Below are 26,216 nucleotides of genomic sequence, written 5' to 3'. Positions count from 1 at the left end.
GTAGGGATTAATTTTTTTTAAGAAATTGACATATGATGCCTGTAGTGGATAGAGTGTGTCAGCCCAGGAGTCTGAGAACCCAGTTTTGAAACCCCGAGGTTGCCAGCTTGACCACGGGGTCGCTGGCTTGAGCCCAAAGGTCTCTGGCTTGCGCAAGGGGTCACTGGCTCAGCTGGAGTCCCCAATTCAAGGCATTTATGGGAAGCAATCAACGAAGAACAAAAATGACACAACTACGAGTTGATGCTTATCTTTCTCCTTTCCTGTCTGTCTCACTCACTTAAAAATAATTTTTTCTTTTTAAAGATACAGCCTGACCTGTGGTGGCGCAGTGGATAAAGCATTGACCTGGAACGCTGAGGTCACTGGTTCGAAACTCTGGGCTTGCCCAGTCAAGGCACATAGAGAAGCAGCTATGAGCTGATGCTTCCTGCTCCTTCTCCCCTTTCTCTCTCTCTCTCCTCTCTCTAAAAATAAATTAATTTTTAAAAATAAAAAAATAAGGCCCTGGCCGGTTGGCTCAGCGGTAGAGCGTTGGCCTGGCATGCGGGGGACCCGGGTTCGATTCCAGGCCAGGGCACATAAGGAGAAGCGCCCATTTGCTTCTCCACCCCCCCCCTCCTCTCTGTCTCTCTCTTCCCCTCCCACAGCCAAGGCTCCATTGGAGCAAAGATGGCCCGGGCGCTGGGGATGGCTCCTTGGCCTCTGCCCCAGGCGCTAGAGTGGCTCTGGTCACGGCAAAGCGACGCCCCGGAGGGGCAGAGCATCGCCCCCTGGTGGGCGTGCTGGGTGGATCCCGGTTGGGCGCATGCGGGAGTCTGTCTGACTGTCTCTCCCCGTTTCCAGCTTCAGAAAAATACAAAAAATAAATAAATAAGCATATTGACATGAATCAACAATATTAAATTTGCTGTTAATATTTGGCAAGTTACTAAGTACAGAATTTTTTTTTTTACTTTTGTGATTGTTTACATTGTGTCCAAAGACAGAATGTAGTAAGTTCCAATGTTTTTATAATGGTATATGAAGCCCATCTTTTTCTGAGCTTTGCCTTCTTCAGTCTTGCTACCTGCATACCTTCCCATCCTTTATGCAGTACTAGAATTCACCCAGCTCACCTTGATCTTCATGGCCTGGAGATTTATATTTAACATGCCTCTCTTTTTTTTTTTTAAATCATTATAGGGGGGGGGAGAGAGAGAAGGGGGGAGGAGCAGGAAGCATCAACTCCCATATGTGCCTTGACCAGGCAAGCCCAGGGTTTTGAACCGGCACCCTCAGCGTTTCCAGGCTGACGCTTTATCCACTGCACCACCACAGGTCAGGCAACTCTCCTTGACATCTCTGTTCCCCTTTCCTCCATCTGGAAGCTTCTATTCATCACTACTGGTCTTCTTTTATTATAGGATTCATCTACTGCCGTGAATTTTTTTAAGTAAAATTCATTTTTAGCCCTAACCTGACAGCTCAGTTGGTTAGAACCCATCCCGAAGCTCGGAGGTTACTGGTTTCATCTCCAGTCAGGACACATACAGGAACAGATCTATATTCCTCTCTGTCTCTCTCTCTCTCTCTCTCTCTCTCTCTCCCTCTCTCCCTCTCTCCCTCCCTTTCACCCACTCCTCCTTTCCTCTTTCACTAAGATCAATAAATAAAATTTTCTTTTAAAATGAATTTTTTAAAAAAGCATTATTTTTAAATGTTTTGGTAATATTTCTGATTTTAAAAGTTAAACATGCTACTTGAAATGGTTTTGACCTTATTTAAAGAAGTCCAGAACGAATCCCCTTTGTAACTGAATTTGACTCTTACATCTAGGTGTACGTATATATTTAGTTTTTTATTTTCTTTATTATACTTTTATACTTTTATAAAGAGGAGAGGCATTTACTACCTCTTCACTCATAGCAAGATTTTCTTTCATTCCCTTTCCTTAGGACTCGTACTCATATGTAAGATCGACAGCTCCCGCTGTAGCTTATGATAGTAAGCAGTACTACCAACAACCAACAGCAACTGCTGCTGCTGTAGCTGCCGCTGCCCAGCCTCAGCCTTCTGTTGCTGAAACCTACTATCAGACAGGTACATTTTTTCGCATATGCAATTTTGTTGTAAACTATTGAAATATATTATTCAGGGTGTTTTTTAATGAAGATAGGCTTTTGAGTCCATCTAAACTCATTGTGTTATATTACCTCAAGAGGCAGGTTCTGTGTCTTTTCCTCTTCTAGAATGTCATGAGTCCCAGTAAGAAGGCCATGGAAGCAATTCCTAATCATGCCTTTCTCTCATAGAAATGTATTTATTTCATTTCTGATTTTCAGCTTACAGCTCACTTCTTGATGAAATGCTGTGAAAAAGAAGTTGTGGTAATAACTTCTGGCCACCTTCTTATCTTTGCCAGAAACACCCAGGACATACTGCTGACTACCTTTGTAACCAGTAGAAACCCTTTGTGGGTTCATATTTTTAAATCATCTTTCTCTGATCTGTAATGACAGTTGGTTCTTTAACCAGCCACCCAATACTACCATTGACTCAGATTTAGGAATGTTTTGTTTGCAAAGAATCCGACATACTTGTTATAAAAGGTGGATTTTTTTTTTTTTTTTTTTTTTTAAGCTGGAAATGGGGAGCGACAGTCAGACAGACTCCCGCATGCGCCCGACCGGGATCCACCCGGCACGCCCACCAGGGGCAACGCTCTGCCCACCAGGGGGCCATGCTCTACCCCTCCGGGGCGTCGCTCTGCCGCAACCAGAGCCACTCTAGCGCCTGGGGCAGAGGCCAAGGAGCCATCCCCAGCTCCCGGGCCATCTTTGCTCCAATGGAGCCTTGGCTGCGGGCAGGGGGGGGGGGGGGGGCAGACAGAGAGGAAGGGGGAGGTGGAGAAGCAAATGGGCGCTTCTCCTATGTGCCCTGGCCGGGAATTGAACCCGGGTCCCCCACATGCCAGGCCGACGCTCTATCGCCGAGCCAATCGGCCAGGGCCTCAAAAGGTGGATTTTTTTTCTTAGAGATTTGATCATGTAAACAAAGCTCACTGGATTTTGAGGAATAAGCAGCTCCTTTGTTTTAATAATTTTTGAAGGTGCATGAGAGTATGGGTGAAGCCGTGGCTTAGGAAAGAGTAGAATTGGATTCTGTTGCTGACTTTACCACTAATGTGGGCAAATGATTTTTGCCTCTTTTCATCTCTATTCTCTTATTTATACTTAATCTTAGCCAAAAGGCTGAGAAGTGATTCTCTTATTTATATATGAGATTGTTGACCCAAATCTCTCTAGGGTACTTCTGTTTCTAAGATTTATGTATTTCGTAAATGTGGTTTAAAATATTCTAAATTAAAATGACTCTGACTTATCTTACAGCTCCATCTCCAATGATTTGTGGTCATAGCAATCGGTAGTGAACTTCCTAGTTAATTATTAAGATTAGATTGTGCTTAAAAGCACTGGTGTTATCTAAAAGTCAGAAGACCTTGATTTAATCTTAATTTTTGACATTGACTATGGCTAAATTCTCTTTTAAAATGTTTTCAAAAAGTTTTATAAACTCTTTTTATTTATTTATTTATTTTTTTTTTACAGGGACAGAGAGAGTCAGAGAAAGGGATAGATAGGGACTAGACAGACAGGAACAGAGAGATGAGAAGCATCAATCATCAGTTTTTCGTTGAGACTCCTTAGTTGTTCATCGATTGCTTTCTCATATGTGCCTTGACCGCGGGCCTTCAGCAGACCGAATAACTCCTTGCTCGAGCCAGCGACCTTGGGTCCAAGCTGGTGAGCTTTTTTTGGCTCAAGCCAGATGAGCCCGTGCTCAAGCTGGCAACCTTGGGGTCTCGAACCTGGGTCCTTCCTCATCCCAGTCCGACGCTCTATTCACTGCGCCACCACCTGGTCAGGCAGTTTTATAAACTCTTGAGTGCTATTTATATCAGCTACCTTTTTGTGATTGAACATAAAGTAAGTTTGAGCCCCTGGTATTTGGGCCTTTCTTAGAAATTAAATTTGTTTTCTTCAGTGATCATTAGTTAGTGATTATTAATTCAGTGATTGATAGTAAGGCTCATACTGTTCTTAAAGTATACATTTGTTTTGAATATGGTCAAAGGCAGCAGAAAGTTTAGCAGAGACATTAATGGTAGCCATTTTAGAACAGCTGCTTTCAAGCTCTTGTATTTGGAGAATTGCCAGAACTTTGTGAGTTGAAATTATGGATAAATCATTAATGTGATGACTGGCATATGATCAAGTTCTATATAATTAAACATTGAAATTTTTACTATGAATTGAAATACATACTTTGAGGCACTCTTTCTCTTCTATTCCCAATATTAAGCCTAAGTCTCAAGTAGTCTGATGAACCTAAATACATATTGTACCCTTTTTTCAAATATATACTTATTAATACTTGTTTTAAGTAATATTGGTATTTCAGTTGTAAATTTTTACAAAATAATCATTTTGGAAATATGTGGAAAGCATCTGGGATGGATAGTATTTATATAGATTTATATTTTGTTCAGTGTAGTAAGAATTTTATCCCTTTTAACCAAGAAGAAATTGCTGACATCTAATATACAGTTAACATTTAACCTACTTCGTCATTTTCTAGGATCAACATCAGTAATTACAGGCATACCTTGGAGATACTACGGGTTTGGTTCATCCTCCTAATTTTCTGATATCTCTTCTCCAATTTAGCCCCCAAAGCAGGTTATAGCCAAGGTGCAACTCAGTATACACAAGCCCAGCAAACTCGACAAGTGACAGCCATAAAACCAGCGACACCAAGTCCAGCTACTACTACTTTCTCCATTTATCCTGTATCTTCCACAGTACAGCCAGTAGCAGCTGCAGCGACTGTGGTGCCATCCTACACCCAGAGTGCTACTTATAGTACCACGGCAGTTACTTATTCTGGTAAGACTGATAAACAGTGTTAAAGAAAGAAATTAGAAAGACTTTCTAAGTTGTTTGTGTTATTTTTTTAAACCAGGAAGATTTTAGCAAAACATGAAATGCTGTTTGGGCATTTGAAAGTTAGTCATGAGTCTTGGGTCTAGCATTACAATTAGAAAAATAACAGTTTTTTTTTTTGTTTGTTTGTTTTTATAATTTTATTTTTTTAATGGGGTGACATCAATAAATCAGGATACATATATTCAAAGATAACAAGTCCAGGTTATCTTGTCGTTCAATTATGTTGCATACACACCACCCAAAGTCAGATTGTCCTCTGTCACCTTCTATCTTGTTTTCTTTGTGCCCCTCCCCACCCCCTATCCCTCTCCCATTCCCCCCTCCCCCCCATAACCACCACACTCTTGTAGTTTCAGTATTATGTCCCACCTACGTATGGAATAATACAGTTCCTGGTTTTTTCTGATTTACTTATTTCGCTTCGTATCATGTTATCAAGATCCCACCATTTTGCTGTAAATGTTCCGATGTCATCATTTCTTATGGCTGAGTAGTATTCCATAGTGTATATGTGCCACATCTTCTTTATCCAGTCATCTGTTGATGGGCTTTTTGGTTGTTTCCATGTCCTGGCCACTGTGAACAATGCTGCAATAAACATGGGGCTGCATGTGTCTTTACGTATCAATGTTTCTGAGTTTTGGGGATATATACCCAGTAGAGGGATTGCTGGGTCATAAGGTAGTTCTATTTGCAGTTTTTTGAGGAACCACCATACTTTCTTCCATAATGGTTGTACTACTTTACATTCCCACCAACAGTGGATGAGGGTTCCTTTTTCTCCACAGCCTCTCCAACATTTGCTATTACCTGACTTGCTAATAACAGCTAATCGAACAGGTGTGAGGTGGTATCTCATTGCCGTTTTGATTTGCATTTCTCTAATAGCTAAAGAAGATGAGCATCTTTTCATATATCTGTTGGCCATTTGTATTTCTTCCTGGGAGAAGTGTCTATTCATATCCTCTTCCCATTTTTTTATTGGATTGTTTGTAGAAAAATAACAGTCTTTTAGTAGTATTTTGTTTTCTTTCTGACTTTTCCAAATGAATATGAAAACTCAATAAAGGAATACCACTGACAAATTATTTATTTCCGCCTTCAAGGAGCTATTTTTTCATATTATCAGGAATAAGTAATTTTGACAATGTTCATTAGCACTTGTAAATATTCATAAGATATTTATGTAGTATAACCCATCTCAGAAGGACAGAGTAATTTAACTTTCTTTAAATAATCATGTTTTTCCTAGAGAAGTAGAATCAATAAAACCTTAATTATGTCTGGTGCTCTTGCTAATTTCTGGCTGAGATATCTGAAGTATTTCAGTTATCAAAATCATACATTACTTTTTTGTAGACACTTAATCTTGTACTACTGTATGGTTTATTGTTTTGCATTTTATTTATTCCTTAACACTGTATTTTTTTCCATGAAGGATTTAAGGTCACATGGGTAAATTTCATTTTTTAGCTCTTAATTATTTGTGTTAGCTTGAGTGTTAGAAGCCCAGTCACTGAATTAAATATTTTTTTACATCTCAAGAGATGTTTTTATCTTTTACCCTATGCCACCGTGATGGATGCAGAGGCGGATTTAATGGCGGGCACACCAGACATGTGCCCTGGGCCCCGACTACTGAAGGGCCCCACAAAACCCCAACTTGGTACTTTTTTCTAATGTAAGGGACCCAATATTTTCTCCTATATTGAGGCTTTAACAAACCTTAATCCGCCTCTGGATGGATACTAGCGAAACAATGGTGAATTAAGCATTCATGGAATATTTGGTAATGAGAGTTCACAGTGGCTGGAATACAAGGTATATGAAATAATACCGTAAGATGAGGCTAGCAATGTCAATGTGAAATAAAGCCTTTGCTGTGGTGTCTATCTTGATCTTATGGGTAGAAAGGGTGCCAAGAGATCTAACGAAAGGGAGCAGTGGGAGCAGATTTTGAGTTAACTGTGACAGTCATGGGGAAGCAACTTGACGCGACATGTTGTTATTCCTGAATCTGTCATTCAGGATTGCCCACAATCAACTTTTCTGCTTCTCTTTATCTGATTTAACCAGTTACATCTGTAATGGAGTTATTTCAATGAAATCTGAATGTATAGATTTTTTATTTTAATGTCCTCATTAGTTTTAGCATATGGAGTACGATAGTATGCTTTTCTTTGTATTACATGAATAATACATCACTATTTTAAAACTGGAAGCTCTAGGTAAAAAAAAGAAAAAAACATAAATAACTGAACACTTCCTTCTTGACACTGCCATTAACATTTTACTGCATAGCTTTCTATACTTTTTTTCCACGGGAATATATGTATGTAAACATCAAGGTTTCTTTATAAAAAATAATTTGTCTTGTACATACTATTGTGTAAACTACTACTTCTGAATTGTCCTTTCAGTGGCACTAAATATGAAGATACATATCATTCCTTTGTCCTTTGATTGTTATTCTCTAGCTTTTTTTTTTTTTTTTTTTTACAGTCAGAGAGAGAGATAGACAGGGACAGACAGACAGGAACGGAGAGAGATGAGAAGAGCATCAGTCATTAGTTTTTCGTTGCGCATTGCAACACCTTAATTGTTCATTGATTGCTTTTTCTCATACTGCGGGCCTTCAGCAGACTAACTCCTTGCTCGAGCCAGCGACCTTGGGCTCAAGCTGGTGAGCTTTTGCTCAGACCAGATGAGCCCGCGCTCAAGCTGACGACCTTGGGATCTCGAACCTGGGGTCCTCCGCATCCCAGTTCTACGCTCTGTCCACTGCGCCACCGCCCGATCAGGCCTCTAGCTTTTTATTGTAGAGAATTTTACTTTTGTAGAAAAGTTAGAAAAATAAATTGTACAGATGCCCATAAACCATTTACCTAGATATATCAGTTACTAATATTTTGTCACATTTGCATCATCTCTTCTCTTAAAGCATATTTTCAAATGGTTAAGCAGTTTACAAAAGTTGCAGATGACATGATGCTTTGCCCAGAATTTTTTAGCATGTATTTCCTAAGAATAAGTCTTCTTTTACGTAGCCACAATGCAAATGTCATAAAAATAATTTGAACATAGATTTTTATCTAATAAATTTCTCCAGTTTTCCACAAATGCCTCTTATAATTGGACTTTCTGTGTATTTTGTGCTTTGTTTTAAATTCAGGATCCAATCAAGGATAATGGATTGTGTGTGGTTGTCATGTCTTTTTAGTTTGAGGAGGTTTTGTTTGTTTGTTTTTATTATAGAATAATCCCCTAATTTTCTCTTCTCTCTCATGGCCTTGACATTTTTTTTTCTAATTTTCCGTCTTTTTTATTTTTTTTATTTTTATTTTTCTGAAGTGAGAAACAGGGAGGCAGAGAGACAAACTCCTGCATGCACCCCACCAGGCTCCACCCAGCATGCCCACCAGGGGGCGCAGTGCTGCTCTACCCATCTGGGGCATTGCTCCAGTGGAGCCCAGCTGTGGGAGGGAAAGAGAGAAACAGAGAGAAAGGAGAGGGGGAAGGCTTGAGAAGCAGATGGGCACTTCTCTTGTGTGCCCTGGCCGGGAATCAAACCTGGGACTTCCACACGCCGGGCCAATGCTCTACCTCTGAGCCAGCCAGTCAGGGCATGACCTTGACATTTTTTAAAGAGTTAGGCCAGTTGTAGAATATCCCACAATCTGTATTTATCTGATTTCTTAATGCTTAGATTCTCACAGCTTTTTATAAACTGTCCATTTCCATATCAAGAGCACATACTAAATAGTAGCAGTTTATTCTTTATTGATGATACCAAGTATAATTATGGTAAAGTGGTGACTACCAACTCTCTCACTTGTAAAGATCTTTTTCCCTCTGTAAACAAGTAATATGGGCTTATTACCCATCTACTTTTCACTCTTACGGTGTTAGAGCCTTTCAAAATCTCTTAACTGAATCAAGGTCTTAGCAGTGGTGATTACAGAAGTTTTTTTTTAAGTTGCTTATTAGGCATTCTTCTCTAAAGAATAGCACCCTCCTCCCTTTTTAAGTATTACTGTAGACTCATTCTTTTTTTTTTTTTTTTTTCTTTTTTTTTTTTTTTTTTGTATCTTTCTGAAGCTGGAAACAGGGAGAGACAGTCAGACAGACTCCTGCATGCGCCCGACCGGGATCCACCTGGCACACCCACCAGGGGCGACGCTCTGCCCCTCTGGGGCCGCTCTGCTGTGACCAGAGCCACTCTAGTGCCTGGGGCAGAGGCTAAGGAGCCATACCCAGCGCCTGGGCCATCTTTGCTCCAATGGAGCCTCGGCTGCGGGAGGGGAAGAGAGAGACAGAGAGGAAGGAGGGGGGCAGGGTGGAGAAGCAAATGGGCGCTTCTCCTATGTGCCCTGGCCGGTAATCGAACCCGGGTCCCCCACACGCCAGGCCGACGCTCTACCGCTGAGCCAACCGGCCAGGGCTAGACTCATTCTTTTTTATTCAATGTAGTATAATCTATTCCTCTCTCTCTCTTTTTTTTTTTTTTTCTTTTTTTCTTTTTGAGGGACACATTGTCCCAAATTTTACCAATGGGATCCTTTTCAAATCCACTCCAGAATCTTTTGGCTTTGCCATCATTAGCCTTTGTGTATTTCTTTCTGGTACAGTAAGATGCTATAGATACACTTCAAGATTTTCCTGCCTTAGACTCACAATAAAACATTTTATGAAGGAGCTGTGGTTTCGTACATGGCAGTGGTATTTAGAAGATCTATGCTTAGAAATACATAATTAAATGGCTGCATAATATTTTATTGAATGGATGTATTTTAGTTTTTATTTTTGGACATTTAGTTTCGTATTATGGAAAAATTTTAAAACACTGGGTAAAATAATCCTTATATGTAAAGACTTCTGTATTTACCAATTGTTTCCCTGGGATAAATTCCTATATTTGCAACTGTTATGTCAAAGGGTATGCATTTTTTAAAGAATAAGTAATATAGGCCCTGGGCAGTGGCTCAATGGATAGAGCATTAGCCAACATATGGACGTCCTGGGTTCAATTCCCAGGCAGGGCACACAGGAGAAGTGACCATCTTCTTCCCTCACCCCTCCCTCTTCCCCTGCTCTTTCTATTCTCTTCCGCAGCCAGTGGCTCAGTTGGTTTGAGCATGGTCCAGGGCACTGAGGATGGTTCAGTTGGAACGCTCAGCTTTGGGTGCTAAAAATAATTTGGTACTCAAGCATTGGCCACAGGGTTGCCGAGTGGATCCCAATTGAGGCATATGCAGGAGTCTCCCTCACTATATCACCTCCTCTCACCTTATAAAAAAGAAAGAATGAATGAATGATACAGCCTGACCAGGCAGTAGCACAGTGGAGGATAGTGTCAGCCTGGGACACTGAGGACCCAGGTTCAAAACCCTGAGGTCACCAGCTTGAGCATGAGGTCATAAACATGACCCCATGGTTGCTGGCTTGAGCCCAAGGTCGCTGGTGTTAGTAAGGGGTTACTGGCTCGACTGGAGCCCCATGGTCAAGGTACATGAGAAGCAGTCAATAAACAACTAAGGTGCTGCAATTATGAGTCTACTTCTCATCTCTCCTTTCCTGTCTGTCTGTCTATCTCTCTGTCTCTCGCTTAAAAATGAAAAGTGATACATAATATACCTTTGCCATTCAGAAAGATCATTTTTAGGGCATCTGAGTTCTATATCTGCAGTTTTATATCAGCTATAATTTAGGTCAACTTCTTTTTATCTTACTAAAATTAGTTTTAGAATATTGGTACATAATAAATAGGGACTTACAGTATGATGGATTTACTATTGAAATGGTATGATTTTGTTTCTGTTATTGTACATTTAAAAACTATTTAAATGGAACTATTGACGCATTCAAAAATTGAGCTTTTACTTAAATTACACACAACTGTATATTTGTTTTTCCACAAAGATTTACCAGAAATGTACATTTATTTTCTGGTAGTCATAGGAAATTTAAAGATAATTCTTGCTGGCTTGTGGTGGCACAGTAGATAAGAGTATTGACCTGGAATGCTGAGGTCGCTGGTTTGAAACTTGGGCTTACCAGGTAAAGGCACATATGACAAACAAGCAATGAATAACTAAAGTGAAGCAACTATGGGTTGATACTTCTTGCTCCCCTACCCCATCCTGTCTCAGTAAAATTAATAAATAGTAATTTTTTAAAAATACAAATAAAATAAAGATGCTCCTTAATAAAGTTAAAGAATCTTCAGCCCAACTTTCAGTGCATGCTTTGACTAACTGGTAAGCTATAATTTATAAATTAACTGGTAACTATAATTAAGCTTGCCTTTTACTAGTTTTAGACTGCATGTGTACAAATGAAGGAGATTATTTGGAAAATATCTGTTTTAAAGATTTCATTTATAAATCATGGTCCTAACTGGTAATGATGTAAAAATTGCTTTGTTATTTTTAATTGGATAACTTTATGGTGTTGTTTTAAGAATGAAATTTAAACTGTACATGTTCTGCCTATATAAATTTGAGAGCATTTGGCTGTGACTTTAATTCTTTAATTATGTTTTTTATTACATTCTTCAGCAATAGAGTACATTGTTAGGACTGACCAGTAAACAGGTTATTTATCAATAGAATTTTTCTTTTTAACAAGTTATATCAATTGTTTTCAAACTGTTTATCTGATTATACACTTATTATTGGTATGTTTACCTGCTTATAATTTTTAGAATTTTTTTTTATCACACTTTCTATATATCTTTATAAGAAGTATATAATTTAATAACTTGACGTAAAAGTCTGGGATGTCTTTTCATGGAAGTTGCCCAACGACTCACGCTCCAGGATATGTCCACTTTTGGATTCCTGTGATTGTGATTTTCTGTGCATCTTAACTCACTTTTCTAATTCATGTTTTCTTTCCTCTCTGTGTAGAAATATTGGAGCCAGTGGGTCATAGTCTTTACTTTTCCGTATAACAGTCTGCAATTGAGAGGCCAAAAAGTTCAGTTTTCCTGAAGTAGTTCTGTGCCATCCTGGCAACTAGGAATCTCTTTCTTGAACCTTACATAGCTCTTTGCCCACTCATTTTTCACTTCAGGGAAAAAAGAAATCTTACTGGAATATATAATAAGTAGGGAGTCCACAAAATTTCCAGAGATCTTAGTTTAGAAGGGGGCAAGTTTTCCAGTTTTGAGGTAGGCTTATAAATAAAATCAGCAACTTTGTCAAATTTAAAACTTTTATAATCTTTAAATCTATAAATCATTAAACATAACATGTACATATTATGTTAATAACTAGCTTAATGTGGTTATTCACTAAAGACCTTGAACAATGGAAATGGATAGAATTCAGAAGATATGGTGCTTTTTCATCTTTTGAAAAATGAAATCCAGTGGTCCTTAATTCTAAAAATTTTTTTTTTATTTTTTTTTTTATTTTTTACAGAGACAGAGAGTGAGTCAGAGAGAGGGATAGACAGGACAGACAGGAATGGAGAGAGATGAGAAGCATCGATCATTAGTTTTTCATTGCGCGTTGCAACACCTTAGTTGTTCATTGATTGCTTTCTCATATGTGCCTTGACCGCGGGCCTTCAGTAGACTGAGTAACCCCTTGCTGGAGCCAGCGACCTTGGGTTCAAGCTGGTAGGCTTTTCCTCAAACCAGATGAGCCCGCATTCCAGCTGGAGACCTCGAGGTCTTGAACCCGGGTCCTCTGCATCCCAGTCCAACGCTCTATCCACTGCGCCACCGCCTGGTCAGGCTAAAATTTTTTATCTGTTGTTATATATATATTCATCTGAACCCCAGCTTCATATTGCAGACTTCTGCTAAGCTTCATTCACCTTGCCTCTCCAAACCAGCTTCTATCAGCTCCTTGCTTTTATCAGATGCAGAATGCATCAATTGGGATTCAAAATCTTGGTATAATCTTTGTGTGTTTTCCTCTTCAGTTATATCTTTCATCTTCTTAGCCACCAAGCATATGGAATCTTACTTTTATGGATTTTATTTTTCCTATTTAGTATTTTAGTTCAGACCTTTCCTCAAATCCGACACTTTTAAATTGTATTTAGAGGTATTCTGTTTGGAGAAATAGTAACAGTTTCTATAACTATATAAGTTTATCAAATACTCTGTCATATTCCTCCAACTGAACTATAAGCTTCTTGAAGAAGACAAAGACCAATTCTTATACCTTATACTTTTATTATATTTTCCTAACAACTGGTATATGTTAAGTAAATACTTGGTTGATTACCATATACTATAAAAAGAAGGTAAATGTTTTCTAGGTTTGTGAGATATACATTACTTGTAACAGCGCATGTGTAAACTTTATTAGCAGAATTTTTAAAATTTAAATTTATAACTTTTGACTTGGCCTTTTATAATTATGTAACATAATCTTTGTTTGATTTTGTTTGTAAGGTACGTCTTATTCAGGTTATGAAGCAGCAGTGTATTCAGCTGCATCCTCCTACTACCAACAGCAGCAGCAGCAACAGAAGCAGGCAGCAGCAGCAGCTGCTGCTGCTGCTGCAACAGCTGCCTGGACAGGGACCACCTTTACTAAAAAAGCACCATTCCAAAATAAGCAACTGAAACCAAAACAGCCTCCCAAACCACCCCAGATTCACTATTGTGATGTTTGTAAGATCAGCTGTGCTGGACCACAGGTACTTATGTTGTATATTTTACCACAAGTCTTCACTGGTTATTTTTAATAGTTAAGTATGGTTGATATTCTAACTCTTGTGCCTACAAGGTTTATATTTTTTTAACTGTTAGCTTTTGGCTAACACATACATAGTTCACTAAATGGCCATGTTTTAAAAATGTATTTGTATTGAGACATAAGAATTCTATTAAGAAAAAAATGTAAAAATGTGAATGTAAATGAAAAATGGACAAATTGAGCCTCTTTTAAAGAAGGATACTTTTTTTCTTTCAATATCTTTAATAAGTTCAGTTTAAACATTTTATATTCAAATTAATTGGGATTTGGGGGAAAGATTGAATTTTTTATTTCTTTTTTAGCATCTATAACTTGCTTTTTAAAGCCTTATACAAAATTTTCAACTTAAGACAGTTCCCTAGAACCATTTTTGAATGTGTGTATAAAATTTTACAGCTGAAAAAGGATGACCATAGAGATTATTGTTCATATACTTGCATTAAAGATGAAAGGACTTTGTCAAATATATTATTTTTTTGAGCATAAAAATAGCAGGAAAAAATTGTCTTTCTGGAATTTTTAAAATCCTTGAGTTCTTTAAATAATCTACAATTTTCAGGATAACATTTCTAGTGAGACTGACATATATGCTTTACAAAATATTATTTCTCCTCCATGAGGGAGTAGAACAGGGGTCCCCAAACTTTTTACACAGGGGGCCAGTTCACTGTCCCTCAGACCATTGGAGGGCCGGACTATAAAAAAAAGCTATGAACAAATCCTTATGCACACTGCACATATTTTAAAGTAAAAAAACAAAATGGGAACAAATACAATATTTAAAATAAAGAACAAGTAAATTTAAATCAACAAACTGACCAGTATTTCAGTGGGAACTATGGGCCTGCTTTTGGCTAATGAGATGGTCAATGTGCTCCTCTCACTGACCACCAATGAAAGAGGTGCCCCTTCCGGAAGTGTGGCGGGGGCCGGATAAATGGCCTCAGGGGGCCGCATGTGGCCCGTGGGCCATAGTTTGGGGACACCTGGAGTAGAAATTCAGGGAATGAGAAGAGTGTAGGGAAGGATGTGTTTTTCAAAAATATCAACTAATGAAATATATAGAGGCTCTGGCTGGTGACTCAGTGGATAGAGCATCAGCCCAGTGTATGGGCATCCTGGGTTCCATTCTTGGTCAGGGCACACAGGAGAAGTGACCATTTACTTCTCTCCACCACCAACTCCCCCCTCCCACAGCCATTGGCTTGATTGGTTCCAGTGTCAGCCCTGGGCACTGAGGATAACTCATTTGGTCCGAGCGTGTAAGTCTCAGGCACTAAAAATAGCTCATATGATTCAAGCATCAGTCCAAGATAGGAGTTGTTAGGTGGATCCCAGTCAGGGCACATGTGGGAGTCTAACTATCTCCCCTTCTCTCACCTAAAAAAACCCAAAACATATAGAGTCTTAATTTCCCTTTTTGGGGGGGTCTTTCTATCTGTTGGTACACCTTAAAATATGTGATTAAGGCATGAATTTATTTGTAAAATCTAATGATTCAGCTCCCTCCTCAATTTTATTAATACTTTCCTCAAGTGTTTTTAGTTTGTTTGTTTTTTTTGTATTTTTCTGAAGTGTTTTTAGTTTTTATATAAAAATTTCAAAAGCAGTTTTGCAAATAATAAGCATATTATTTGACTGAGACCAGATTTTGACTCTCTGGTCGTTCTTCCAGTTATATCTGTTTCCCACCCCTGCCCCATCTGTGTATGTTCTTTTTTAATATACTAAATTAGTTCTGCCTACTTTTTAATTTTGAATTTTGGGGATGTTTTCAGTTATCAGCATTCCCTGAATTATTGACATCAAATTAGGGAATGTTTTAATATGTTGCTAGTTACATAAAACCTTTTTCTCTTTATTTTGTATGTGATAGGAAAGGGTTTTATTGCAGTTGCATAGTTGGGAGGAGGGGATAAATGAGGAATATTTACAATGATTGGGATTAAACATGAAAAGGAACAAGGATGTTGGTCTTAGTAGTTGAGAAGTATATCCACTCTGTGATGGCTGTTTAGAGAGGATGATGCTGTGAGTGGCAAATTGTGGCACCCATATAGAGGGATACAACATGTCTCTAGGTCAGGGGTTCTTAAAGTGTGCGCCAGGGCCCACTGGTGCAACATAGATTTCCAGGTGCACCCTATGGTATTCCAGAGAAATATGTGCCTGTTGGGGACCATAACACCAACAGGGTTTTTGGAGTTTAGATTTTTGGGGGACAGGTGTGGGGAATTGGCTGTAAACTGACAGTCTGCCCAACCCCCCACCTCACTTGCCTGATTAGGTAGCAAAAGGCTGTTAAACTGTGGTGCTGGATTATTTACACTACCCCCATGTCCCCCGGAAAGACTGCAGGCAAGTTTCTTCTATCCTTTGTTTAGTGTAATATTAAGATGATATGTATGGTGGGGGTTTTCTGTACTCAACACAATTAAGAGTAAAAGAGAGGAATTCTTCAATGTATTGACGAGGAAATGACAGTTTGCCTTTCAAATATATGCCCACACATTAAAGAAATCGCTAGGACACATCAGGCTCGTGTTTCTCATAAACGCAAGAATGAAAAAACTTAACACATTCGTGCCAAGACCTGCCGAATTTACTAAATCTTACTAAGAATGTATCTATACATATAAAAAGATAATGTTTTTGTCGTTTTTTTATTTTTATTTTTTTATAGATTTTTATTAATTTTATGGAGTGACATTAATAAATCAGGGTACATATGTTCAAAGAAAACAGCTCCAGGTTATCTTGTCATTCAATTATGTTGCATACCCATAACCCAAAGTCAAATTGTCCTCTGTCACCTTCTATCTGGATTTTCTTTGTGTCCCTCCCCTCCCCCTTCCTCTCCTCCCTCCCTCCCCCATTTTTTTATTTTTAACCCCCTTTTTTACGAATTCTAAAAAGCATAACTCAAAAACTGTAACAAATGTTTTTTAATGTCAGAATAAATTTAATTTTGTTTTATTTAGTTTAATTATCATAAAATCATGGTTGGACTTTATCTTTTTTCTTTAATATTTGACTTAATTATTACAACATATTTCTCAGAAATTTGTATATAGTGCGCCTACAATTATTTGTAGGATTTTAAATGCGCCCTGACTTCAAAATGTTTGAGAACCACTGCTCTAGGGTGACAGGTTAATACCAGTGTTTAGAATGGATATATATATATGGCTGACCATTGTCTTGAGGTATCTGAATGGGTGAGCATCCTGCAAGTTAGATGCAGTGCCTTAACAGGTTAATGAGCCTTAGGGGAAAAAAGCACTGAAATTGTTAGTCTCGATGTGGTCTTAAGGAGGAAGAATAGTGTACTGCTCACAAAAATTAGGGGATATTTCAAAATGAATATGAAGTGATAAAAGAAAGCATTTGATTTTTTTATTAAACAACATCAGAAAAGCAAACAAGTCAAAGAAAGTTGTTCAGTTATGCAAATGAGATGCAAAACCAACTTTTATTTCATTGATGAAAATGCACTGTACAAAAGGCTGAAAGCACCAGAGTATCTGCACGTACCCTGATCCTAGTTTCAGATTTAAGGAACCATGGTTTCATCCCTGCTCTGCCACTGTGTGGCCTTGGGCAGGTCAGAGACCTTCTTCACCTCTGTAATAGGGACTTGTCCTACACAGTTGAGGCTTTACCTACTTCATGGAGCTACTTCAGGCTGCCAAAGATGAGAGAAGAATCAAATGTATGGGACTTAGTTCTCCCTTTTTTGTTTCAAAAACAGCTTTCCTTGTGCATATTTATAGAAAGAATTGTCTTGCTTAAACATTAGAAAATATTTTGAATAATCTTTAAAATTCCAGCTCTGAAATTCTACAATGGGTTGTACAATGGGTTGTATAAACATGCTGATCATGTTTATCTTAACCAATTTTAAAAATAAATTATGAAAGTAACTATGTGGCTTCACTCAAGAATAAACTAACCAGCAGTCCGTATTTACTTCCTTTTATTTTAATCTACCTTCTTAATTGTCTGCTTTCAAGACAATTTTTAATATATAATTTCACTATTTTGTTGGTTAATATTACAATTATGTTTTTCCTTGCAACTATACAGTTTTTGCTGTTGTATTTTAAATTGGCTTTTGTTTAAGGTGGCAAGAATTTTATGTGAAAGTATGTTCTGAGTTAGAAAAGTCAATTTTATAAACATTTATGAAGAGCCTTGTTACCATACTGTAACTTTACTTCCTTCTTGTGATACAGATACATGCCCCCCATCTTAATCCTACAGTTAATTTCTTTGTGGGATGATTGTTGTTTAGTTTTATCTCTTCAACATTTTACATAAGCAGTAAAATTCTTGGCCCTGGCCGGTTGGCTCAGCGGTAGAGTGTCGACCTGGCGTGCGGGGGACCCGGGTTCAATTCCCGGCCAGGGCATATAGGAGAAGCGCCCATTTGCTTCTCCACCCCCACCCCCTCCTTCCTCTCTGTCTCTCTCTTCCCCTCCCGTAGCCAAGGCTCCATTGGAGCAAGGATGGCCTGGGCGGTGGGGATGGCTCCTTGGCCTCTGCCCCAGGCGCTGGAGTGGCTCTGGTCGCGGCAGAGCAACGCCCCGGAGGGTCAGAGCATCGCCCCCTGGTGGGCGTGCCGGGTGTCCCTGTCGAGCGCATGCGGGAGTCTGTCTGACTGTCTCTCCCTGTTTCCAGCTTCAGAAAAATACAAAAAAAAAAAAGATACAAATTCTTGAAACTTCGTTGTTTAGTATTATCTCTTCAACATTTTACATAAGTGGTAAAAGATACAAATTTATGAAATTGAAAACAGTTAACTGGCTGTGTACAAGTCCTTTGTAAATCAAAGTTAGACAAATGGATTCTTGGTAAACAAGGTACAGAAAATCACAGATATCTGGTGGGTAGGGAGAACAACATGCTTTTGTTAAATTGCTTTTAAAATTGGTTAGGACTCTTTTAAATGAGTATTAGAGATTTGAGAATTGAATAATTTTTAAATGATTTTTATCTAGAAAATTAAGCAAAATTTATCCTTATTGTTTGAAACAGACTTACAAAGAACATTTAGAAGGACAGAAACATAAAAAAAAAGAAGCTGCATTGAAAGCCTCACAAAATACCAGCAGCAGCAACAATTCTACTCGTGGGACTCAAAATCAGCTACGTTGTGAGCTCTGCGATGTGTCTTGTACAGGAGCAGATGCTTATGCTGCCCACATTCGTGGTGCTAAGCATCAGAAAGTAGGTGTTTTTCCCCACACACCCTTATGTCTTACTCTGTTTTCTTTTACTTTTTCAGTAGGGGTGAGGAGGTATAAAAGTAAAAGTGGCTCCAAGACTTTAAGTTTTATAAGTCTTATTTGTGTGCTAATATATATTGACATCAAATAGTCATTGCTTAAAAAGGGAAAGACTGGATACCTTTCTTTAAATTGAACTAGATAATTTATTCTACCCTTAGAAAATTGTGTGTTTATTTTCTTTTGTCATGTTTAAGAAAGTTGGGATGGCCATGTCATTTTGTCTTTCTCTGCCTTAGTTAATCCTCATTGGTAGTAGATGAAATATATATCTATATCTGCTTCACAGAGATTATTTTGAAAGTAATAAATTTGTGTGTGAAAATGTATAATAAAAATACAACAAAGAAAAATATAGTTTATATTTTAATTTTATAATGTCTTTTAGACAAAGTTAAAAATCTACACTCTGAGTTTCCTAACAGATAAATGTACTTTTATTTTGTAGGTGGTTAAATTACACACAAAACTTGGTAAGCCCATTCCTTCAACAGAACCAAACGTCGTTAGCCAAGCTACTTCTACAGCTGTGTCTGTTTCAAAACCGACTCCCTCTCCTTCAAGCATTGCAGCAAGCAATTGTACTGTGAATACTTCATCAATTGCAACTTCTTCAATGAAAGGTCTTATAACTACAGGAAATTCATCTCTTAATAGCACATCCAACACTAAAGTATCAGCAGTGCCTACAAATATGGCTGCCAAGAAGACATCTACACCCAAAATAAACTTTGTTGGCAAGTACTGAAGATTTTGTATGTTCTTCCTAACTCCGTCAAAGTCACATTTCTCATCCAGCCCAGGGCTAACCCTTCTTATACTCTTCTACCCCATCTCCTCCCTTCTTCGCTGGGACCTTGTTGATCATGTGTTGCTGTATTTTTTTTCTTTAGTTTTTAGTTAGTCCCATGGGTTTATCCCCTTCAGCCATACTTCTGTCTTCCATAGTCTTAAATATTTATTTTAAGCAAGAGAGACAAGAAGGGAGAGAGATGAGAAGTGTCAACTTATAGTTGCCGCACTTCGGTTAATTGATTGCTTTCTCATATGTGCCTTGACCGGGGCGGGGTGAGCCCTTGCTCAAACTAGCAATCTTTGGACTCAAGCCAGTGAACCCAGGGTTTTGAACCTCGGTCCTCAGGATCCCAGGTTGATGCTCTATCCATTGTGCCACACCTTCTCAGGCCAGTCTTAAATTTTTAAAAGCTATTTTCCCATTCATTTTATGCTCTCAAGCTGCTTAACCTAATTCTTACTTTGTCTACTTCTCTATTTCCTATCCAGTCCTCTGTTTGTTATGTTTCCACTCTACCCTTTTCTGAAACTGCTTTCAGGAGTTTCACAGAGACCTAATTGTCAAATTCAGCGGCCAGTTTTCAGCTTCGTTCTGTTGAACTCTATACTTTAAACTTTAAGATACATCTCTATTTCCCTATTTTCTATATACCCACTCCTTTCTCAGGCATCTTTATTGGTTCTCCTTCATGTTTCTTAAATGGTGATGTTTCTAAGATTCTGTTCTCATCTTACTCTGCTCACTCAGTATTCATGAGTGGTCTCATCCATTCCAGTGTGCTATGGCTTGAAAATCTTTTGGGCAAACTCAAAACCTCCATCTGAGTCTAAAGCCATATTTTAGGTGTTCCCGATTATCTCTACAGCTTTATAACTGCTTATCAGTGTCTCATTCTAATTTATTGTTTCATCACTAGAATACCATGAAATCTCAGAAGATTGCCGCTTTTTCACATAGAAAACTTAACTGACATTTCTTATTTATTTTCTCCTCTAGTTATTTGCTACTCCTTTCTCTGTATCACTACAATGTTCCAACCCCCAAGAAAATGTCTTCTTCATAGCCATTGCCTTATTTTTAAGCCTTCAAAGTCTGTTTCTCAGAGCTTTGTCTTTTATTGTATCCGTTTTTTCCAACACTTGTCAAAATCATTTTGTGAAAATACATAACCAGATTATATTAGTCTCCTGATTAACAGTTTTCAGTGTCATTTCTTTTGCATATAGGAAAGTCTTTTTTAATTGTGTCATCCAGGGTCCTTTACATTCTGGCTCCTGCCTCATAACATCATTACCTCTACCTAGGTAGTAATTTATAGTGAGTTACTGAGTCCTCTTTAAATTTACTGTGACTTCTAACTCCTTGTTGTTCTGCTTTTTTTGTATATGCTCTTCTTTCTGTTTAGACATTCTCTTCTTTCTGCCTGGACAGTTCATACTTGTTACTCTTCTTTCAAAGCCCAGCTCCTATGTCACACCTGTGGTGAGCCTTCTCTGACTGGTTCAGGTTAAAGGATAGTGGCTGCTTTGCATTCCCACAATACTCTAGTCATACTTATTACAGCCATTATCACATTATATTATAATTACTTGTATCTTCTCTTGTTGGCACCTCAAAGACAGCTATATGTACTGTCTTATTACTCTTATTATATTACCAGAACATAGGACAGAGCCCAGTTACCTTGGCAAAGAACTAGGGATATAAACATGAATAAGGCTTAGACCCTGCCTCGTTAGGTACTTGCTCTTCACTTTTAGGTACTTGATGTTTTGAGAGCCATGATGGGGACGGTGGAGAGGATTGTTGGGTGGTGGTGAAGGAAAAATCTAGATGTGTTTCATTAATACAATAAAAAATCAAAGTGGTTTATGTGGTGCTTCAAATTTCTCTGTTGTATGTTAAGCAGGGGTCTGTTGGTAGAAAAGATAGTTTTATCAAGTTTTTGTTGTGTCAGGTGATATATTTACACAAAAAAAAAGTTAAAATTGCTGTCATTCTTTTATGCTTTCTAGGTGGTAATAAGCTGCAGTCAACAGGAAATAAAACAGAAGACTTAAAAGGAACTGAATGTGTTAAAAGCACTACTGTCACTTCTGTACAGATTCCAGAAGTAAAGCCAGACACAGTGTCAGAGCCAATCACACCTACATCTCTTGCTGCTTTGCAGAGTGATGTGCAGCCCGTGGGCCATGATTATGTGGAGGAGGTATTGATTTGAGAATACCATTCCTGTGAGATTAGATAAAGGGGACAAATGTGTCATTCTTTTGTAGGCATGCTTTACATGTAAAATTAAATTATGTTCAGCCCTGGCCAGGTGGTTAAATGAATAGAGCGTCATACCAGCATGCCGAGGTCGTGCGTTCAACCCCCAGTCAGGGCACATACAGAAGCAACCAATGAGTACACAGTAAGTGGAACAATGAGTTGATGCTTCTCTCTCTCCCTTTCTCTCTATCTCAAATCAAAGGAAAGAAAATGTTTTTAATTATATTTTAGATTTAGGTTACTTATGAAGGAAATTCTAAGGGATCTTTTTAAGGATTTTTTTAAAATCACGCCCTTTAAGCTTGCCTAAGAGACATCACAATATTTTTGTTATCTCATTGAAAACCTGCTAAAACTGTCGCTGTGATATAAAGTAACTTTTAATAAGGATACATTATTGTATCCTTCAACTGTCCTTAACATAAAAAATTTTACTTTTTTAAAGATTTTCTTTATTGATTTTTAAAGGTGGGGGGATAGAGAGGGAGAGATCAACAAAGGGGGTAGGGAGAAGCAGGAAGCATCCACTTGCAGCAGCCGTCTCACACATGCCTTGACAGGCAAGCCCAGGGCCCCCTACCTGCAACCTCAGCATTCCAGGTTGAATGCCCTATGCACTGCACCACCACAGGTCAGACAAAATAAATTTATTTTATTTTTTTCCGAAGCTGGAAACGGGGAGGCAGTCAGACAGATTCCTGCATGCGCCCGACCGGGATCCACCTGGCATGCCCAACAGGGGGCGATGCTCTGCCCATTTTGGGGCGTCGCTCTGCTGCAATCACAGCCATTCTAGAGCCGGAGGCAGAGGCCACAGAGCCATCCTCAGCACCCGGGCAAACTTTGCTCCAGTGGAGCCTTGGCTGCAGGAGGGGAAGAGGGAGACAGAGAGGAAGGAGAGGGGGAGGGGTGGAAAAGCAGATGGACACTTCTCCTGTGTGCCCTGGCCGGGAATCAAACCCTGGACTCCTGCACACCAGGCGGACGCTATACCACTGAGCAAACCGGCCAGGGCCCAAAATAAATTTTTAATTGTGAAAAATCCTTTTTATTTGCTTTTTAAAGCTGTTAGGAAACTATTCTTGTTTTATGGGAAAGTAAACTCGAGTAAATGGAGGAGTGAGGGAAAGTCTTGATGTAAATATTTGCTGTTGAAAGACTAACAGAGTAATATAGTACTATTCTTTACTCTCCTTTTTTAATATATATGTTTTTTCATTGACGTGAGTGGAAGGACACAGGGGAGAGAGAGAAAAACATCAACTTATTATTCCACTTACTTGTTTCATTTATTTGTGCACTCATTGGTTGCTTCTCATATGCACCCAGCTCAAGATCGAACCCGTGACTTTGACATGCTGGGACTGTGGTCTGTATACTGATCTACTTTGCCAGGGCCTTTGTGTGTGTGTGTGTGTGAGAGAGAGAGAGAGAGAGAGACAGAGAGAGAGAGACAGAGAGAGGGACAGGAAGGGAGAGAGATGAGAAGCATCAGTTCTTCATTATGGCACTTTAGTTGTTCATTAATTGCTTTTCCATATGTGCCTTGACGGGGGGGGCTACAGCAGAAAGAGTGACCCCTTGCTTGAGCCAGCGACCTTGGGCTTAAGCTGTTGAGCCTTGCTCACGCCAGATAAACCCACACTCAAGCTGGCGACCTCGGGGTTTTGAACCTGGGTCCCCCGTGTCTCAGTCCGATGCTCTATCCACTGCACCACCGCCTGGTCAGGCAGCCAGGGCCTATTCTTTATTTTTTATTATAGAACATAAAGAAGTTCTCTGAACTTCGGTGTCCATATCGATAAAACCACTTCAAACTAAGTTTTTACTTTTCCTTTTTGTGTGTGTGTGTGTGTGTGTGTGTGTGTGTGTGTGTGTGTGTGTATTTTTCTGAAGCTGGAAACTGGGAAAGACAGTCAGACAGACTCCTGCATGCACCCGACCGGGATCCACCTGACACGCCCACCATGGGGCGATGCTCTGTCGCGACTAGAGCCACTCTAGCGCCTGGGGCAGAGGCCAAGGAGCCATCCACAGCGCCCAGGCCATCTTTGCTCCAGTGGAGCCTCGCCGCAGGAGGGGAAGAGAGAGACAGAGAGGAAGGAGAGGGGGAGGGGTGGAGAAGCAGATGGGCACTTCTCCTGTGTGCCCTGGCCAGGAATCGAACCCGGGACTTCTGCACGCCAGGCCAACACTCTACCACTGAGCCAACCGGCCAGGGCAGTTTTTACATTTCTTGATTTAGATTCTGGGAGGCCATATGAATAAAACATTTAACTGTAGCTTTCTTGTTTTGATTCTTGGATTTTTTTTCCCCTACATCAAGGTACGAAATGATGAAGGAAAAGTAATTCGATTCCATTGTAAATTATGCGAGTGCAGCTTTAATGATCCCAATGCTAAGGAAATGCACTTAAAAGGGCGAAGACACAGACTTCAGTATAAAGTGAGTAAAAGTTTCAACTAACTTTTTTTATTTTCTTTTTAAACAGTTTGGAACATTCTTGATGTAAAACAAAACATTTAAGCATACCTCATTGAGTCCATGAACTCCTACTCTAAGATTAGCGTATTATGTTTTACTTAATATTCAGTGGTTGATTTTTGCTGATTAGTTTGTTATATTTAGGTAAGAAGATTATAATTATATTTTATCATTTTTGACGACTGGCCAAATTTTAACTTTGCTTGGATCAAGTAATCATGTAAAGATAGTTCCTGCACATAATGAAGTGTTTTCAAAGAAGTGTCAGGTCAGTCAGGGAAGGGGGGATGAGGGGATAAAATCAGAGCAGGGGAAGGGATTAGTGAAATTATATATACATAACAGAGATGCAGAAAACAGGACAGCAAAGCCCGGGGGGGGGGGGGGGGCAAAGGGAGTATAATTGGGGACAAGGGAGTGGCATGAGTGAGTTATATTGAGTGGGACACTTGAATCCATGTTAATGCAATAAATTAAAATTAATAAAAATTGTTTAAAAGTGTCAAGTCTTCACCTACTTTACATTGGTAGAATTCCCACTAAATTGAAGTTTGAGGTGAGAAATTTTTTGAAAACACTTCAAGTGTTCAGTTAAAAATAAATTTAAAAATAACTAAATAAATAAATATTGTGTATAAAATTTTTTTTTTTTTTTACAGAGACAGTCAGAGAGAGGGACAGATAGGTACAGACAGGAAGGGAGAGAGATGAAAGATATCAATTCTTCATTGTAGCACATTAGTTGTTCACTGATTGCTTTCCCATATGTGCCTTGATGGGGAGGATGGCTACAGCAGAGCAAGTGACTCCTTGCTCAAGCCAGCAACCTTTAGGCTCAAGCTATTGACCATAGGGTCACATCTCTGATTCCATGCTCAAGCCAGTGACTCCACACTCAAGCTGGTGAGCCCATGCTCAAGCCAGTGACTTCAGAGTTTTGAACCTGGGTCATCTATGTCCCAGTCTGACACTGTCCTCTGCACCACTGCCTGGTCAGGCATGAATCAAGTTTTTAATTAGGCTGAACTAATCTAATGCATTAGATCCATGTTTCCTCTTAAAAACAGAACTGGTAAAAATTAAAATAGTCTGTTAAAGGCACTACTTTTCTTTTTTTTTTTTTAATTTTTATTTTATTAATTTTTAGAGAGGAGATAGAGTGAGTGAGAAAGAGAGAGAGAGAAGGGGGAGGGAGGAGCAGGAAGCATCAACTCCCATATGTGCCTTGACCAGGCAAGCCCAGGGTTTTGAACCGGCAACCTCAGCGTTCCAGGTCAACGCTTTATCCACTGCGCCACCACAGGTCAGGCCAAAGGCACTACTTTTCATTGAGAAGAAACTTTAACCCCACACTCAGTCATTTAAAATCATCTGTTTTCCAAAAAAATAAAGGAAAATTAAATATCCATTAGTCCCCTAAGGATCTCTTCTGTTGGTCAGCACTAAATGATGTACTTTTTATATACTCAATATGTAATTTTATACTTGGACAATTAAGAATTTTGGGGGAAGGAGGGGGGAAAAAACAATGTTTATTAATGTATTCTGAATTTTGCCTCTGACTCAGCTTACATACTGTTTGTGCTCTTTTATAATAGGAAATTTGCAACTAAAAGCTTCTATGATGAAAGAATATGTGGAGTTGCATGATGTTTAAATGTGTAGATTGTT

At 39.0% G+C, this 26,216-nt stretch overlaps 1 protein-coding gene across 3 annotated transcripts in view; it reads left to right on the top strand.

Moving 5' to 3' along the window:
* Positions 1-26,216, top strand: part of ZFR (zinc finger RNA binding protein) — a 90,249-nt gene that overhangs the window by 20,197 nt on the left and 43,836 nt on the right. For all 3 annotated transcript variants that reach the window (XM_066244260.1, XM_066244261.1, XM_066244262.1), the window contains 7 exons: positions 1,938-2,082; positions 4,710-4,928; positions 13,399-13,646; positions 18,743-18,934; positions 19,442-19,730; positions 21,805-21,998; positions 24,387-24,506. In XM_066244260.1, the coding sequence (XP_066100357.1) occupies positions 1,938-2,082; positions 4,710-4,928; positions 13,399-13,646; positions 18,743-18,934; positions 19,442-19,730; positions 21,805-21,998; positions 24,387-24,506 (1,407 nt within the window). The remainder of the gene's footprint in view (positions 1-1,937; positions 2,083-4,709; positions 4,929-13,398; positions 13,647-18,742; positions 18,935-19,441; positions 19,731-21,804; positions 21,999-24,386; positions 24,507-26,216) is intronic.

This window comes from Saccopteryx bilineata, chromosome 1 (genome assembly GCF_036850765.1).
Source record: "Saccopteryx bilineata isolate mSacBil1 chromosome 1, mSacBil1_pri_phased_curated, whole genome shotgun sequence".
NCBI lineage: Eukaryota > Metazoa > Chordata > Mammalia > Chiroptera > Emballonuridae > Saccopteryx > Saccopteryx bilineata.
Note: the sequence above shows the minus strand (reverse complement) of the source record. Positions and strands in the feature narration are given on the sequence as shown.